This window comes from Marmota flaviventris, chromosome 2 (genome assembly GCF_047511675.1).
Source record: "Marmota flaviventris isolate mMarFla1 chromosome 2, mMarFla1.hap1, whole genome shotgun sequence".
Taxonomy (NCBI): domain Eukaryota; kingdom Metazoa; phylum Chordata; class Mammalia; order Rodentia; family Sciuridae; genus Marmota; species Marmota flaviventris.
Genome location: NC_092499.1, coordinates 154,294,226 through 154,310,312, shown reverse-complemented (window position 1 = coordinate 154,310,312; position 16,087 = coordinate 154,294,226). Strand labels below are relative to the sequence as shown.

The 16,087-nt window shown below is 45.1% G+C and overlaps 1 protein-coding gene across 1 annotated transcript in view; it reads right to left on the bottom strand.

Moving 5' to 3' along the window:
* The window catches only part of Acss1 (acyl-CoA synthetase short chain family member 1), a 60,675-nt gene extending 50,827 nt beyond the window's left edge, over window positions 1-9,848 (bottom strand). The window contains exon 1 of the mRNA XM_027955840.2: window positions 9,516-9,848. Coding sequence (XP_027811641.2) covers window positions 9,516-9,843 — 328 coding nt within the window. The 5' untranslated portion in view covers window positions 9,844-9,848. The remainder of the gene's footprint in view (window positions 1-9,515) is intronic.
* Between the last annotated feature and the right edge of the window lie 6,239 nt (window positions 9,849-16,087).

The following is a 16,087-nucleotide window of genomic DNA, read 5'->3' as shown; positions in this document are numbered from 1 at the left end:
CAAATGGGAAAGGAAGCTGGTAGAGAAGTTAAGTGGTCGGGCAAGGTCACACAGTAGGAAAACTGGCTTTAATGCAGACAGATTAGCTTCAGAGTCTATCTCGCTACCGCGCTCTCTACAGTCACCTTGTGATGGCCCCAACGGGGAGCCAAGAACAGCTTTATGCAACAGAGAGAAAGGTGAGCCCTGTCTGTGGTGGAGGAAAGAAGAGATGTGAATAGGGTGTGATTTTAACATACAGGTGAGGCTTAGAATAATCTAGAAAAGTAAAGGCTAGTTCAGGTAGGTGTGAGAAAAACGAGGCTGTTAGGGAAAAAATGAACAAACTGGTTTGGCAAATATTGGCCAACTATGTCCAGCTTACAAATGTGCTGTTTCTCTGAACGGGGGGGTGGGGGACATGCATTCGATAAATCGAAACTTTTCACACTAAAACTGTGGATTTCTGGCTTCTGAGCAATCAGAAGAGAGGCCATCCTTTGGTACAAGACTTTTTCCCCAACTACCTGGCCCTGGATGTAACTCTGGGCAGGTCATGACAAGCTAGGAAGGCTTAGCTCAGGATTGGTGCTGCAGAAAGTTCTGGAGGAGAATCAGAATTGGACTGGATGAAAGCTATGTACCCAAAAGGCAGGTTGGCAGGGAGCATGCTACTCACATTAGACCTGGGCTCTCTTTAGCCCTGGGCCTCTCCAGCCATCACCTGGGTGTTGGTGATATATGCAAATCCTTCAACCACTCAGATCTGCTGAGAAGTTCCCAGGAGCTGTGTGTCCAGGTTCTCATCTGAGAAGTTCTATTCGGACAAACTTTGACCCTTTATAACCCTGAAGATGCAACCTAGCCAGATGCAGATCAAGAAACAGCCTCAGAGACTCCCTAGTAGTCCAGTGACCTGCCTAAACTCCCAACCAGAAAGCTGCAGGAAGGGCTCAAACCACACTTTACACTTCACTGGGGTTCATCTCACCGCATCCCATCCTCTCATGACAGCCACAATGTTGGCACATTGTTCTTCCCCAGAGAGAGATCACACCTGTTTTATGCCAAACAGGAAGTCAGAGCTAAGAAAGGTGGAGGAGGAAAGCCTGCCACCAATAGAAAGCACTAGAGTACAGCCAGGTGGCCACTGAGATCAGCTGCGTGTCCATCTCTTCCCAGGGACTGGTTAGATGGCAGAAATCCAGGCAGGTCAGAATGCATCCCCAAGTGCTGTGTTCCCTAGGTGCCTCCTCCACAACACAGAGGGCACTTGACTGGTGGCTACAGAGGCTTAGAAAGATATGTTCCCTTGCTGGCCATGCAGAGTTCAGGGAACTCCTCCTGCCCCAGGGTCTGGGTATGTCCCCTGCCTGATGCTGCCCCACACCTTCCAACTCATGCTTCCTGTCTCAGCTTCTCTTTGCACATCTTTCTGCCCTTGGACCCATGCCTTCCTCTAATTGCTTGAGATGTTTACTCCTTGCTGTGCCACTTTGGGCAGGGGCCAGATGTCCTGTCCATTTGTATATGGACAGCCTAGCCCAGAGCATACAGCTAAGCATACACCAAAACTCTGGATGATGAACACATGGACCATTCAAGTCCTTGAGCTAGAAGAGGACACTGGGATCTAGCTGGCACCAGAAGAGGAAACATAGTTCTTATCTTTGTGGCTTTGTCCCTCAAATAAAAGATCTTATTTTTAGCCAAAATTGGTGCTACTCAACCTTGAGTGGTGTCAGAATCCCCTAGTGGGATTATAAGCACACAAGTAGCTGAGCCTCATTCTAGCCCCTATTTCCATTTTAACTAGATGATTCTCATGCTGCCCCCTTTGTCTCAGCGCCACACAACGACAGATGTTCATGTGTCTACATCCACATCTATCTTTTTTTATGTAAAAATTTTTTATTTATATATGAAAGCACATCTATCTTATATGTAGACTTTAGATTCCATGGGTTGGGGGGAGGTTTTGTTGTTGTTTTGTTTTGTTTTTTCCTTTTGGAAGGAGAATATTAATCATGCCTGTCTTGTATGACATCTGGCCATGCCCAGCTGGCAGTCTGATGCCATAGCTAAAAATTCTTGGTCTCAAGTCCAAGCCCTGGCCAAATGCTCACTAACCACTAACAATGTTCTTGTTATTTAAGCTAAATCTCAGTTTTCTGATCCATATGGTGGTTTAATGACTCTGGGTGGGACTGTAGGAATTAGGCGTCATTTGAGAGTTTTCTGTTATGGGGCCAGAGGTTGTCAGAGTGTTCTCACGAGAAACAAACAGAATAACTCATCTTTGCTCACAGCCACCACAGTGTGTTACCTGGGGGACAGGGGCCCTAAAATGCTATGGGCACGTTGGCTCTTATGGTTTCTGCTAGTGCCTCAAATCCAAGAGGAAAAAGAAAGAAGGAAGTGTGGGGGGAGACAGAGACAGAAGGAATAAAGGAAAGAGAAGAGAGGAGAGAAGAAAAGAGGAGGGAGGAGAAAGGGAAAGAGGGAAGGAAGAAAGGAAATATGGAGGGAAGGAAATTGGGAAGGGTGGATGAAAATCCTACATTTAAATAAACACACACACACCCCCACACACACACCAGTTTAAAAAAAAAAAAAAAAAACTCAATTCAAAGAACTGGGCAATGGGACAAAAAAAAATCCATTTCCAAGTGTTTCCAAGAAGAGTGGGGAAAGGCCTAGTGCAATCTAAGACACGGCCCCACCTACTTCAAGCCTTTTCCAAATTTCTCAACACACAAAAGTCTTTCCTTCCAGCAGAAAACTGGCCACAATACTTATTAATTCCTCATTCTGTTCAGTGGTCTCCATTCTGGGACACAATGCTGAACCAGCCTCCCATAGGAATCAAAAAGTCTCTGAGGACAGGGACCCTCAGATTCCTTTATCATGAGCACCATTCTTCCTCTAACAACTGCAAAAAAGAAAGAAAGAAAAATAAATAAAACCCCTTGAGCAAGTTACCACAGTATGGACTTGTTCGTTTACTATGTTGAATAAAAATGACAGAAGGCCGTTGTTTTGGATTAAATTCCTACATAGATCAGGCTAAAAATTAAAATGGAGTCACTCCTGTTAAAGTTCAAGGTCACCAAGCTGAAACTAGGCTGTTTATCTGCCCTTAAGAAAAATTAGGACTAGTGGGGTAACAGCCAAACTTCCCCAATAGGCCTGTTTCAATTGGCATGGTAATAAAGTTCCCTCTGCCTTAATCCTTACATACACACACCCCAGTGTAACCTGAAACACTGATGCAAACCCGTCAGTTATTTTTCTATTGTTCTGTCTCCCTGCTCTTGCCTTACAAAAGGAAAATAACTTTGAAATGTCCAAAATAGTTTTTACTACTTTTTTCAACCCTTCACTATCTATAAAACCAACCTCTTCTAATCTTGGCCCATTGGAACACTGGATCTGTTTTACAAAATAGAAGTGTTGCCCAATTCTAGAGTCAGAAAAAAAAAAAAAAAAGACAAAGACAAAAGCAAAAAACCAATCAGGATTGTTAAACTAAATTGTTGATTTTGTCTTTTGACAATTGATTTATGATCCATCTCTTGATTTAGAATTCAGGTCTGTGGGATGGGGTATTTTCTAAATTACTCGACTACTGTATAAATTAGAGCCTTTTGCCACACCTGTATAATGGGACCACCAACCACTTCATGTTGATGTCTTGAGGAGGAGATGAGGCCCCTGGGAGCAGAGTGCGGGCTCAAGTTCACTGGAGCACAGGCCCAAACCCAGGCCCAACACAGCCTCCCGGCAGTTAAGCTAATACCTGTTTGTGGGTCATGGGTTTTTAGTTTCACTAACCAAAAAGAATTACAAGAGTGTTATCATTTCCAGTATGAAAATGAAACATACTAATGTAGGAATTTTCAAGAACTCTATTTTTTTTCCTTGTAGTGCTGAGGACCAAACCCAGGGCCTCTCACATACACTAGGTAAGCACTCTACCACTGAGCTACACCCTCAGCCCAAAAACTCTGGTTAGTTGTTTAAAAATATCCCTTGCACATACACACCCCAATTTGAAGTGGACCCAGCACACAAAAAAATAATTTTAAGCATGCACAGTGGTACACTCCTGTAATCCCAGCTACTCAGGAGGCTGAAGCAGGAGGATGGCAAGTTTGAAGTCAGCCTCAGAAATTTAGCAAGACCCTGTCTCAAAATAAAAAAAAAATATATAAATAAAAAGGGCTGCCAGGGCTGTGGTTGTGGCTCAGCACCTAGCACGTGTGAGGCGCTGGATTCAATCCTCAGCACCACGTAAAAATAAATAAATAAAATAAAAAGGTATTGTGTCCAACTACAACTAAAAAAAATATTTTAAAAAATAAAAAAATAAATAAAATAAAAAGGGCTGGGGAATCTAGCTCAGTAGTAGAACACCCCTCGGTTAGTCTTTAGTACCACACACACACAAAAAGTTAATTTTAATCAAAAGAAACTAGGGAGTTAAAATTCACAAAAGGATTCACAATGGTTTTCTTTAAATAGCAAACCTCCTTGGCATATATTGGGGTATTACATCAGTCACAAAAATTGTATTTGCCAACTTTCCATGAGCATCTGCTATTTAAAGTAAGTCATGCCTCTGACAACTGGGAAGAATTCAGATTCTTCCAGAGGATACGCCTCCTAAAATTGGAGTTACATTTTCATTTAGAGTTTAAAAAAAAAAAAACCTTACACAAGTTATTTTAATCACTGAGAGAAAAATGAAGCACAACTGTGTAACTATGTAGTATCTTGCCATCATCAATGTATCTGTCTTCTGGATTATTGAAGGAGGTATGTAATAGAAGAGAAAGTGGCAGTAAAATGATTTCTGTTCCTATAATTCATGTTCCAAAAATCATCCAAGAGGACTGGGGGTATAGCTCAGTGGTACAGCACTTGCCCAACATGTGAGGTCCTGGGTTTCATCCATAGCATCATACACACACTAAAAAAAGAAAAGAAAAAAAAAACCTCTCACTGTTTGGGCTGGGGATGCGGCTTAGTGGTAGAGCATTGGCCTGACACCTGTGAAACCCTAGGTTTGATCCCCGGCACCCCAGGGGGATAGCGGGGAGATCAATGCTTGGTTAAAAATAGTTTATTTACATTCTTGCTTAAGTACAAATACACCCATTTTTTAAAATAAATCAGACTCAAATTTTAGGGTTTAGAAATTAAAGCCCAGTTGTGTGTTTTGAAAGCCACACACACATCATTATGCTGCGACTCTTCATTTGCAACTTCCTGACTTCTTCAGTTCACATGCCACAGAGCAAAAACACCTGTGCACCCTATAAAAAACAGAACCAAATTTCAAAGGTGGGAAAGAATCCCTTTATAGAATTTATTTTTCCAAAGAACCTTCTGCAAAGCAGACCTACATAAAGGCAAAGGAGACAAGTCACTGAAGGGAGTGGAGAATCTACCTAGCTGCTCTGGGGGCAGTGACATCCTCATCCCACCTGGCTATCAAAGCATTGAATGGGCAGGGTACTGGGATGCTTTGGGAGCAATTTGGGTGCCTGTGTGTTTTCCAAAGTCAGCTTCTCACCCATCCTGGGATGATCAGATACAAACACACATGGTCCAGTGCAGATGGAACACAGTTCTTAGCAGCTGCTGAAGGCCAAATTCAAGGACACAGTCTCCCCAAATGTTTCATTAATAATTAACACTGGTCAGTAATTGGGGCTGTAATACATTAAAAACAGTGCTGAGTGCTTTATAAGTCTTATCTAATCCTAACAAGAGCCCTAGGAGGTGAGTGCTGATAAACCTCATCAATAAGGAAACTTGGGCAAACAGGTAACCCTCCCAGGTCAAATAGGCTTATCAGCCTAACAATTTTTGCATTGATCTCTTGGACTTCAGGCCACAGGACATTACCTGGGCCTAGACATCAGGCCGTGAGAAATTCTGTGTAATTTTTGGGTATGAGAAGCTGTGTGTAGTTTACCAGTGGAGCCCAACCTGTGATTCAAGTCATTTAAACTGTATTAGTACATTTTCTGTGACTATAATGAAATATCACAGCAGAATAATTTAACAAAGAAGAGGTTTATTCAGTTCACAATTCTAGAGGTTAAAGAGCTTGCCTTGAAGAACATCTGGTAATGTCCTTCTTGTTGACAGAGTCCCAAGGTGGTACAAAGGTGTTACATGGCAGGATACAGAGACTTTGTCTGTGTGTCTGCTATATCTCTGTCCTCTTCTTATAAAGTGACCAGGATTTAATCATGAAGGCTCCACCATGATGACCTTATCTAATCCTAATCACATTCCAAAATCCCACCTCTGAATACTATGGTTAGATTGTTTCCATCTTAACCTCACAGTGGGGAGTTTTGAGGGGACAGACCATATTCTCACAATAGTACCAACCAGCCTCACACTCAGGAGTGAGAAGCAAGCAGATGCTCCCCCAAGTATGAGAGAGAAGCAAGTCATCCTCACAAGCTATTTCTAGAATTCTGACCCACAGGATATGTGAGCATAATAAAAAGGTAGTTGTCTTTGTGCCACTAAACTTGGGGAAGGCTTGGTATGCAAAAATGGTAACTGGAATAGAATCCGCTTACAATCAATCCTTATTTTATAGATGAGGAAAAAAGCAAAGTATAGTAAAGAGAACCCAAAGATTCCAACCTAGGTGTGACTCAAAAGACCCACCTGGAACCTCTAAAGTGTACTGTAACACCCACATGCCATTGTTTGTTTGTTTCTTTAGTAGGGTTATTTCCAGCATGTGTATCCCAATTCTGCCTATTTTAGAAGGCCTTTCATCTTCCTCTGTTTGGAGAATATATGTCAGTGATTCTTAGACCTGGGTGCACATCCTTATGCATGGAAGGTTTGTTAATTCTAGATGAAAGGTCCCTATTCCTAGGGTTCATGATTCTGGAAGTCTAGGATGGGCCCCAGAATTTGCATGTCCAAAAAGTTCCCAGGTAAGGAAATACTGCCAGTTGGGACCATGCTTTGAGAACTGCTGGTCTAGATCTAGATATTTCTGAAGGAGTAACACAAGTTTCAAGAGGGATGATTTTGGCAAACAAGTCATCCTGCTGGTTTTAACACACACACACACACACACACACACACACAGAAAGAGAGAGAGAGAGAGAGAGAGAGAGAGAGAGAGAGAGAGAGAGAGAGAGAGATACTAGGTCAAAGCATCCCTTCCACAAATTTCTAGGTAGCTCCTAGTGAAGCCACAGCCTGGCTTGTTCTTTTTCTTATTCTTACCACTCTGGTCCACAGACACTGGTCTGCAATGAACAAGGAAGTGGCTGACTGATGAGTGGCTAGGAATGCCCATTTGAGATGAGAAAGCTACAGAATAGATGCTTTTCTACAAGACAGTTTTCTGAAGGTCAATGTCTGGGGCTGAGACTCCACAGGCAGTGTCTGAAGCCAGACTTGTGGATTCCTGGCTTGAAGCTGGCCAGGAGGGGGTTGCAGTCCCTGGGACCGGGAGGGATGTGGGACCGGGGTGACATGGCTTAGAGTTGAATGAGTGGAGCAGAATATGAGCTATCAAGCCTTTATTCAGGAGAAATAAATGAAAGAAAAAAGATTCAGAATTTCTTGCTGACTACCCCTGACCCTAGCTCATAGAATCCTTGGTCAGCCCAATGAGGTCTATCCGCTGTCTTACCAGTTGCAACTGTGCAGGAGCCAACCATAGATGTTCCCAGTAGCCTTGGCCTCCAGAGTCCAGAGGCAGTCTATAAAGGAACTGCATACTTTCTGCCCTCTTGCTTCTGCATGTTGCTTTATCAACTCTTCAAGGGCACATTCCATCAACTCTGCAAACCTAAGGATTTCTCACCACCACCACCACCACCACCACCCCCCCCACACACACACACACCTCCATTAGTTCAAGGACATTTGCTGCTGAGTCAGTTTTAAAGAAAACACTTATCTAGTAAGTGACTCATCTTGATTAAGCCTGTAGCACAACATGAAATGTGGGGGAAAATGCTAGCCCAAAGTTCTTTTTTGTTTGCTTGAAAAATAGACACTACCTATAATTTCATGCTATCTCATGCTATATTGAAATTGCTACTGCTCATCGATCACCAATAAGCAAAGAGCCTGTTCCATACCTGTGAGCATTCTGTCCTCACAGTCAGTCTAAAAAGTGAGCATTATTTTTACAAATGAGGAGACAGAGATTTGCATAATGGTCCACACCTGTAATCCCAGTAACTTGGGATCCTGAGGCAGGAAGATTGCAAATTTGAAGTCAGCCTCAGCAACTTAGTGAAATTCTGTTTTTGGGGAAAAAATATTTTTGTTTTTAAATGCACTGGGGATGTAGCTCAGTTGTAAAGCACTCCTGGATCCAATCCCCAGTTCCAAGGAAAAAAGAAAAGAGAGAAAGAAAGAATACAAAACACCAACAACCAAATGAGAGACTGAGGCTCAGAGGAGTAGAATAACTGGGATGATGACGCTGAAGAGACAGGATCCCACCTCCAAGCTGGGCCTTGACCAGGGCATGATCTGTTGTCCTTTTCTTAACATCTGGCAGACCCACCACACCCATTATCCCTATCCTGCAGGACAGCAGCCCTTCATCTGAGGCCCACCCTATGTGTCCAGCCAGGCCTACAATTCCAGGACCTTCTCTTTCTACCTCCTCAGTGCCTTATACTGGGGTGAGAGTGCCACATATACCTCCCCCACCCCCAAATCTTAGCAGAACAGTTGGATTCCAGCTCAGCAGAAATCAGAGGATTAGCAGTCTGCTGGAGCTAGTTTCTGGGATTGGAGTCCCACCGGTTCCAAACCTGGGTTTGTGCCTTTGAGGGGCAGGTCTTGGGGAGAGGGGAGGGGTGAGAGAGAACTTCCCGCCCACAAACCCCTGAGTAAGGAGATAACGGATTCCAGACGCTGAGTGGGGGTTGTAAGGGTGTCAGTGTTTCTCTTCCCCAGGCCATTCGCCACGACTGTTTACACAGCAGGGTCTGTCCCCAGGCATGGCAGTCATAGGTGACAACCATTACACGCTTTCCATTTTCCCCTCCCGCCCAGGTACAGGAGCCGGGAAGTCCCGGTTCCTTGAGCAAAGCACTCTGCACCCAAGCCTGGCCCAGTTTGTTGTCCGATGCTCCCCATAGGCTTGCGCTCTGAGACACTGTGGAACTCGGTAATTAAACTCAGGAGATGGTCGGTTGAGAAGCTTCCCTGGGACAAGGCCAAGCTGACGTGGGGCCGAGACTCCATAGGCAGTGCCTGGAGCCGAACTTGTGGATTCCCGGCTTGCAGCTGGCCAGGAGGGGGTTGCATTCCCTAGGACCTGGAGGGATGCGGGACCGGGGTGACATGCCTTAGGGTTGAATGAGTGGAGCGGAATACTAGAGAAGGGGATTGCTCTAAGGCAACCAAGACGCCAGCTGCGATTCGCCTGGCCCAGGAACAGCTGCTGCCTTCTGAGGTTCCTTGAGTATCCCCGGGACTCGTGAGTCGGGGGCGTCCAGACTCCCCCGTAGGCCACTCACCAGATACATTTAACTGGCCTCCCAGGAACCAGCCGATCTTGCCACTGCTGAAGTCGCAGTCCCAGACAGTGTGGTAGGGGGTGTCCCACACTAGCATATCTCGCGCCAGCGACCCCCAAAAGGCAGCCGGCTCCTGGGCAGCCTGAGCGCTCAGAGCGAGATACGAACCCCGCTGCGCTGCGGCTACGGCGGGGGCGCTCCCCGAGAGGTGGGAAGTTGCCCCGCCCTGAGCGCTCAGCCCGCGCAGGGGCCGCACCGGCAGCCCCGGACGCCTGCAAAGGCTGCCCAGCAGCCGCCCGACGCCGCGGCCCACACTGCGCGTCGCCATCTCGCCCGACGCCCCAAGGCGGATGAGAAGAGTCGGGGCTCCACTTGGAGTTTCCGCGAGCTCCGCCCCTGCTCCGCCCTCCGGCCCCCACCCACTCCTCGCCGGTCAGAAGCTGTTAGCTTGAGCCCGCCGGGGTCGCCACCCGTTTTCTCCCGCTCTGAAAAGGAAGAGGGGAGCAGCCTGAGCAAGGGGCACTAGAAGGGAGTGCGGAGCCGAGCTGGCTCCGGGACCCAAATGAGTTAGTTCTGCGCCCCACTGGTCTGCCCTCCCTCCCCAAGGCTTCTGGGCGTCCGGCTGTTTTGGTTTCTGTTTAAGCCTAGACAGCCTCCCCAAGCCGGCAATAGTAGCGGGGGCAAGTGCCACGGGAGAGCAGGCTCAGGGACTGGGGCTCAGGGAGCCTTCTGGGGTGGGAATGAGCCGGCATGGAATGTAAGAGACTGGTGAATGGAGCGATCGAACCGCACAGGTGAGTCTAAGGACCAAAGTTTGGTCCGTTCAGCATCTCTGCAAGCTGAAGCCAAAGTTTCAATCGCTCTTTGCGCCCCTGAAAATGAACACAACCAGGCGGTGCTGGCTTGTATCCCTCGCTACCCCATGCACACATAAGCGCCCTGGGGTAATGAGCTGAATGAGTTGGCAGGAACCCTCAAGCCAGAGAGAGAATGCCTGGGTCCATGGTCTGAGGGCCCAGTGTTCAAGTCACTATCTGCCGGCATCAGTTCTGATGGGGTCACTTCCTGCCCAGGGGAAAAGTGTAACTGAGAAACAAGTGCATGCTCCTGCTAACCTCAGCTGACTGGGGTGATGGGGATTTTCTCTGAATTCTCTAGCATCTGTGGCCTGGGTTGAAACCCTGTCATTTTTAGTTCTGTGACCTTGGGCAAGTTCCTTAACTTCTCTGCTTCATTTTCCTTTTCTGGAAAACCGGAGTAACGCCTCTTTCCCGGAGGTTGTGGTAAAGAATAAACTAAATAATGTCTGTTAAATGTCTAGCAGTGGTCAGCATGACGCAAAGTAAGCTCAATAGAGCCGGTGGTGTTTTTGTTGTGTAGGAACGAAGAAGGAAGAATGATAGAAAGGAATTTGTCTCTACAAGGTCCTTAAATATTTCAACAGTCAAGAAGTAAACACATAATAAAGAAGGTAAACATGGAGAAACGGGATTTTTTAAACCGGTTTGTTGAGTTCTTTGTGCTGGAAAGAATTTCTTCTGGTTAGTTGTGATAGCTTCAGAGGAAGAGAGTCTGCCTTCAGAGGGTCTTCTTCCAGCTCAGCCACCAACCCTGTGCAGAATGTTGCTTCCTGCCAGAGAATAGAGATTTATAAGGCAGTTACAGTAGCTAGCACAACATGTGCCCTGCACTGTGCCAAGCACTTGACCTGCATTTTCTACTTAGTTTAAGAGTTATCTAAGCTGGGTTCTGTGGCGCACGCTAGTAATCCCAGCTACTCTAGCTACTCTGGAGGCTGTGGTGAGAGGATCAGTTGATTCCAGACAAGTCTAGACAACATAGGGAGACCCTGTCTCAAACAAACAGACAAACAAAAGCAAACAAAAAACGTGGCCAGAAACTGCAGGCCTTAAGACAACAAAAAACAAAACAAAAACATGCAGAAAAATTTTAAAGTTATCTAGTGCTACCATTCCCCTCTGATTGTTAGTCCTGTAGTGGACCACATAAGGAAACAGCCCAAACAAATAAAAGGATTTACTAAAAAAGCACATGGTTGAGCCAAGTGCTGTGATGCATGCCTGTAATCCCAGGAACTCAGTAGGCTGAGGGAGGAGGATCACCACTTTGAGACCATCCTCAGCAACTTAGCAAGACTGTCTCAAAATAAAAAAGTTAAAAAGGGCAAACAGCTGGAGATGTAGTTTAGTGGTAGAGCAGCCCAGGGTTCAACCCCGAATAACACACACACACACACACACACACACACACAAAAGCATATGGTTGCCTAGTGGAAGAAGAAAATTAACTACCAGCATCTCGAGTTGTACCACTTGTCCTAAATTATTGGTTTTAATCAAATATATAAAATTATGAATAGAGGAAATATAACATAGCATGTGGTCTTTCTTTCCCTTGTGTACACAGGATAACTTGCTGCTCCAGCAAATCAAGGAGCTTGGGGTGCGGTGTAACTCAGTTGTAGAGAAAAAGCACATGCTTAGCATGTGAGAGGCCCTGGGTTTGATCCCCAGTAGCCCCTACAAAAAAAAAAAAAAATGTAGCCTGGTTTCTTGCCCTGAGACTGGGCTAGCCTCAATGCTTTGACCAATAGGACCTGGCAGACAGAAGTGATGCTCTGACAGTTCTGGGCCTAGGTCCTGAGAGGCCCAGCAGCCCCAGCTGCTGTCACCCAGTTACCATGCAGTGAGGAAGGTGATCTCATCTTCTGGAGGCAGAGACTTCACAGAGAGAATAGAGCTGCCTTAGCCCACAACCAGGACCACTAATTTTCCAGACACAAACGAATCCATCTTGGATACTATAGCATCAGTGTGATAAAAACGAACCTCCCAGTCAATTCATAGTATGAGAAGTAGTAAAATATTGTTTAGGCCACTAAATGGCAATAGTGGGGCTTTGTTTCTCAGTCACAGATAGCTGATACTACTGGGACCAAAAATTCATGGGTCTTCTCTTACTCATTGGCCTTTTTCTCAGTTCCCTTTATTGGTTACTTTTCATCTCCTTGACCTCGAAGTGTTGGGATGTTCCTGGGCTTCATCTTCAAACCCCCCCGCCAAACTTCATGATCACCCCCTAGGAGACAGCAGCCAGCTCTGTGTTCACTGACTCTCAAGTTGATAGCTATAGCTAGGATCTTTCCTCCAAATGTCAGACCCGTATCCAAATGTTCAATTAATATTTGAGGATTCTTCCTTCGAATACTTTATCTTCCAAGTCAGAGAGTGGAAAACGTATTTTTCTTATTGTTCAGAGTACACCTTGGTCACCCTAGATTCCTCCCTCTCACACACCATGCACAGTCAGCAAATCCTTGTGATCACCTGCAAAATATCTTCAGCATCTGGCCCCTTCCCCCATCACCCTTCCTCTCTCCTATCCAAACCACACACTGCTGTGCTCTTCCCTGCACCTCCCTGCACCCCAGTTTTTCAGTGGGCTTCCAATGGCTTCTACCCTTGCTCTCTGGAGCCTAACCAACAGTCAGTGCAATTTCTTGAAAACAAAGGTCAAGTTCTGGGGATGTAGCTCAGAGGCAGAGCACTTGCCTATCATGCACTGGACCCTGGGTTCCATCACAACAAAACACACACACACACACACACACACACACAGGTCAGATGAAATTGCTTTGCAGCTCAGAACAATAATTTAAAGACTTCTCAGTTCCCTCAGAGGAAAGGTCACATCCTTATCCTGGCACACAAAGCTGCAACCTCTCTACAAAGCACAGAGTGGTCCACAGGAGCATAACAATTACCTGGCCACATTTTAGAAATGCACACTGCCACACTCCAGTACAGACTTGCATCACAACCTGCATTTTAACATATTCCCAGGAGATCTGTGTGCACATTCAAGTTTGGAAACTGCTGTCCTATCAGATCCAGCCTCATCCCCTTCAGGATTCTCTTTCTTCTGTCTCCTGGCTTAGTTGAATTCCAGCTACACTGGCCTCCTTCTGTCCTCCAACCACAAGCCATGCTCCCACCTCGGGACCTTTGCATGTGCTCTCCCTTCTGCCTAGAATGCTCGGCCCTAGATGTCTACAAAGACCATTCTCCCAAGTTACTTCAGGTCTCCTCAAACATTCCTTATCCAGGAAATCTTCTCTTTTTTCTTCATGGATTCATATCTTCAATTCTTCATGCCTGAGTCCTAACTACTGACTTTATTTTTTTTTCTGTAGTGTGTGTGTGTGTGTATGTGTGTGTGTATTAGTTCTTTGTTTATTTTTTCTCTTCTCTTAGTAGAAGGGAGCTCTTGGGGAGAAGAAATACCAGTCATCTTGCTGTGTTTCCAGAACTTAGAATCATCCTGGCATGTAGTAAAATCTCAGTAGATTGTTGTTGAATAAATGAGAAAGATGAAACAGAAAACACCTTAATCATAGCCATGGGGGTGCATGAGTGATAACTCCCTCTGTCACCTTCACTTTCTAACTTCCTATACTTCTACAGGGATAAAGTACATCAAATAAACTGCCCCCACCCCTAGACCCCAGTGCTGGGAATGGAACACAGGACTTCGCACAGGCTAAGCACGTGCTTCACCACTGAGCTATAGCCCCTGCTCCTAACTCCTTTTTAAAATAAATATGGCTGGTTGTGGTAGCACACACCTGTAATCCCAGGTACCCTGGAGACTGAGACAGGAGAATCTCAAATTCAACGCCAGCTACGGCCTCTTGGTGAGACTCTTGCAACTTAGCAAGATTCTATTTCAAATTGAAAAATAAAAAGGACTGGGTATGTAGCTTAGTGGTAGAGCACCCCTGGGTTAAATCCCCAGACCAAAACCAAAACAGAATAAAGAAACATGTAGTTTCTGTTTCCTATTCAGGTTGGATAAAGAGAAGTGATTATGTGTACATAAAGCATTTCAGAAGTAACCAGATGGTGTAAATTTGCACTTTCCTGCTGTCCAATTTACACCAGTGTCCATGTGGGGACCTTCCTTATGACTGTCACAGTCTAAGGCCAAGGTCACCCCTGCTGCCTCACAGATGGCAGCTAATAACCAACTCTCTGAGAACTAGAAGAAAGGTGAGCCCCATCAGATCTTGTGTCTGCACAGCTGTCTTCCTGGGGCCCTCAACAGTGGCCTGGCATAGTGTCACATGCCTGTAATCCCAGCAGCTCCAGAGGCCAAGGCAGAAAGATTGCAAGTTCAAGGCAAGCCTCAGCAACTTAGCAAGACCCTGACTCAACATAAAAAAAAGAAATGAGGGCTGGGTCAGTGATAGGGCACTCGCCTAGCGCATGTGAGGCACTGGGTTTGATCCTCAGCACTACATATAAATAAATAAAATAAAGGTATTGTATCTACTTACAACTAAAAAGTAAAATAAAATGGGTTGGAGATGTGATTCAGTGGTGAAGTACCCCTGGGTTCAATCTCCAGTAGTGGAAAAAAAAATAGGAAGGAAGGATGGGAGAGTAGAAGGCCATCTAGGCAGCATAGATGATATTTTTCTCCTCCAAGAAACTCCTAGATTGAACTTTAGTGGGATACCTGTACACTGACAGGCCCTTGTGGACAGCCAAAAGCACAGGCTGCAGAAGTAGCATGAGCTTGGGGAGGTTTCTGTGGGAATCTGGGGCTTGTCTTCAACCTCAGGACTGATTAAAAAATAAATAAATAATATATATATATATATATATATATATGTATATATATATATATATATATATATTAGATAGACATGATACCTTTATTTCATTTGTTTTTATGTGGTGCCAGGGATTGAACCCAGTGCATTAATACATGCTCTACCACTAAGCCACAACCCCAGCCCCCTTAGTACTGATTTTTAAATCAGAGACGATTCCTGACCCTCACAACCCCAGAGATGGATGCTGTGGTCCTCATTCTACTGGTGAAACAATGAGCTCAGAGAGGATAGAAGTGCACCGAGATCAGGCAGCTGGTTAGTGGAGGAGTCATAGCTCTCAGCCACCAGAGCTTACTGGTTGAACAGCTTTGGGGTACAGTCAACCAAGACCCCTTTGCTATTTGCCCTGCTAGCTCCTACTACTCACAATACTGGGCAAGTTGGAGCACTCAATGCTCCCAGGTGTCAAATGACAAAATTACAGCAACTTAAAAATCTCAATTGACATGAAGAGAGAGCCTACAGAATGGAAGAAAATCTTTGCCACCTGCACCTCAAATAGAGCATTAATCTCCAGGATATATAAAGAACTAAAAAAAAAAAAAAAAAAAAAAACTTAACACCAAAAAAGAAAAACCCAAATAATCCAATCAATAAATGGACAAAGGAACTAAACAGACACTTCCTGGAAGAAGAAATACGGCTGGTCAACAAATATATGAAAAAATATTCAACATCTCTAGCAATTAAAGAAATGCAAATCAAAACTACACTGAGATTTCATCTCACTCCAGTCAGAGTGGCAATTATCAAGAATACAAGTAACAATGTTGGCAAGGATGTGGGGGAAAAGTTATGCTCATACATTGCTGGTAGGACTGCATATTGGTGCAACCACTCTGGAAAGCACCGTGGATATTCCTCAGAAAACTTG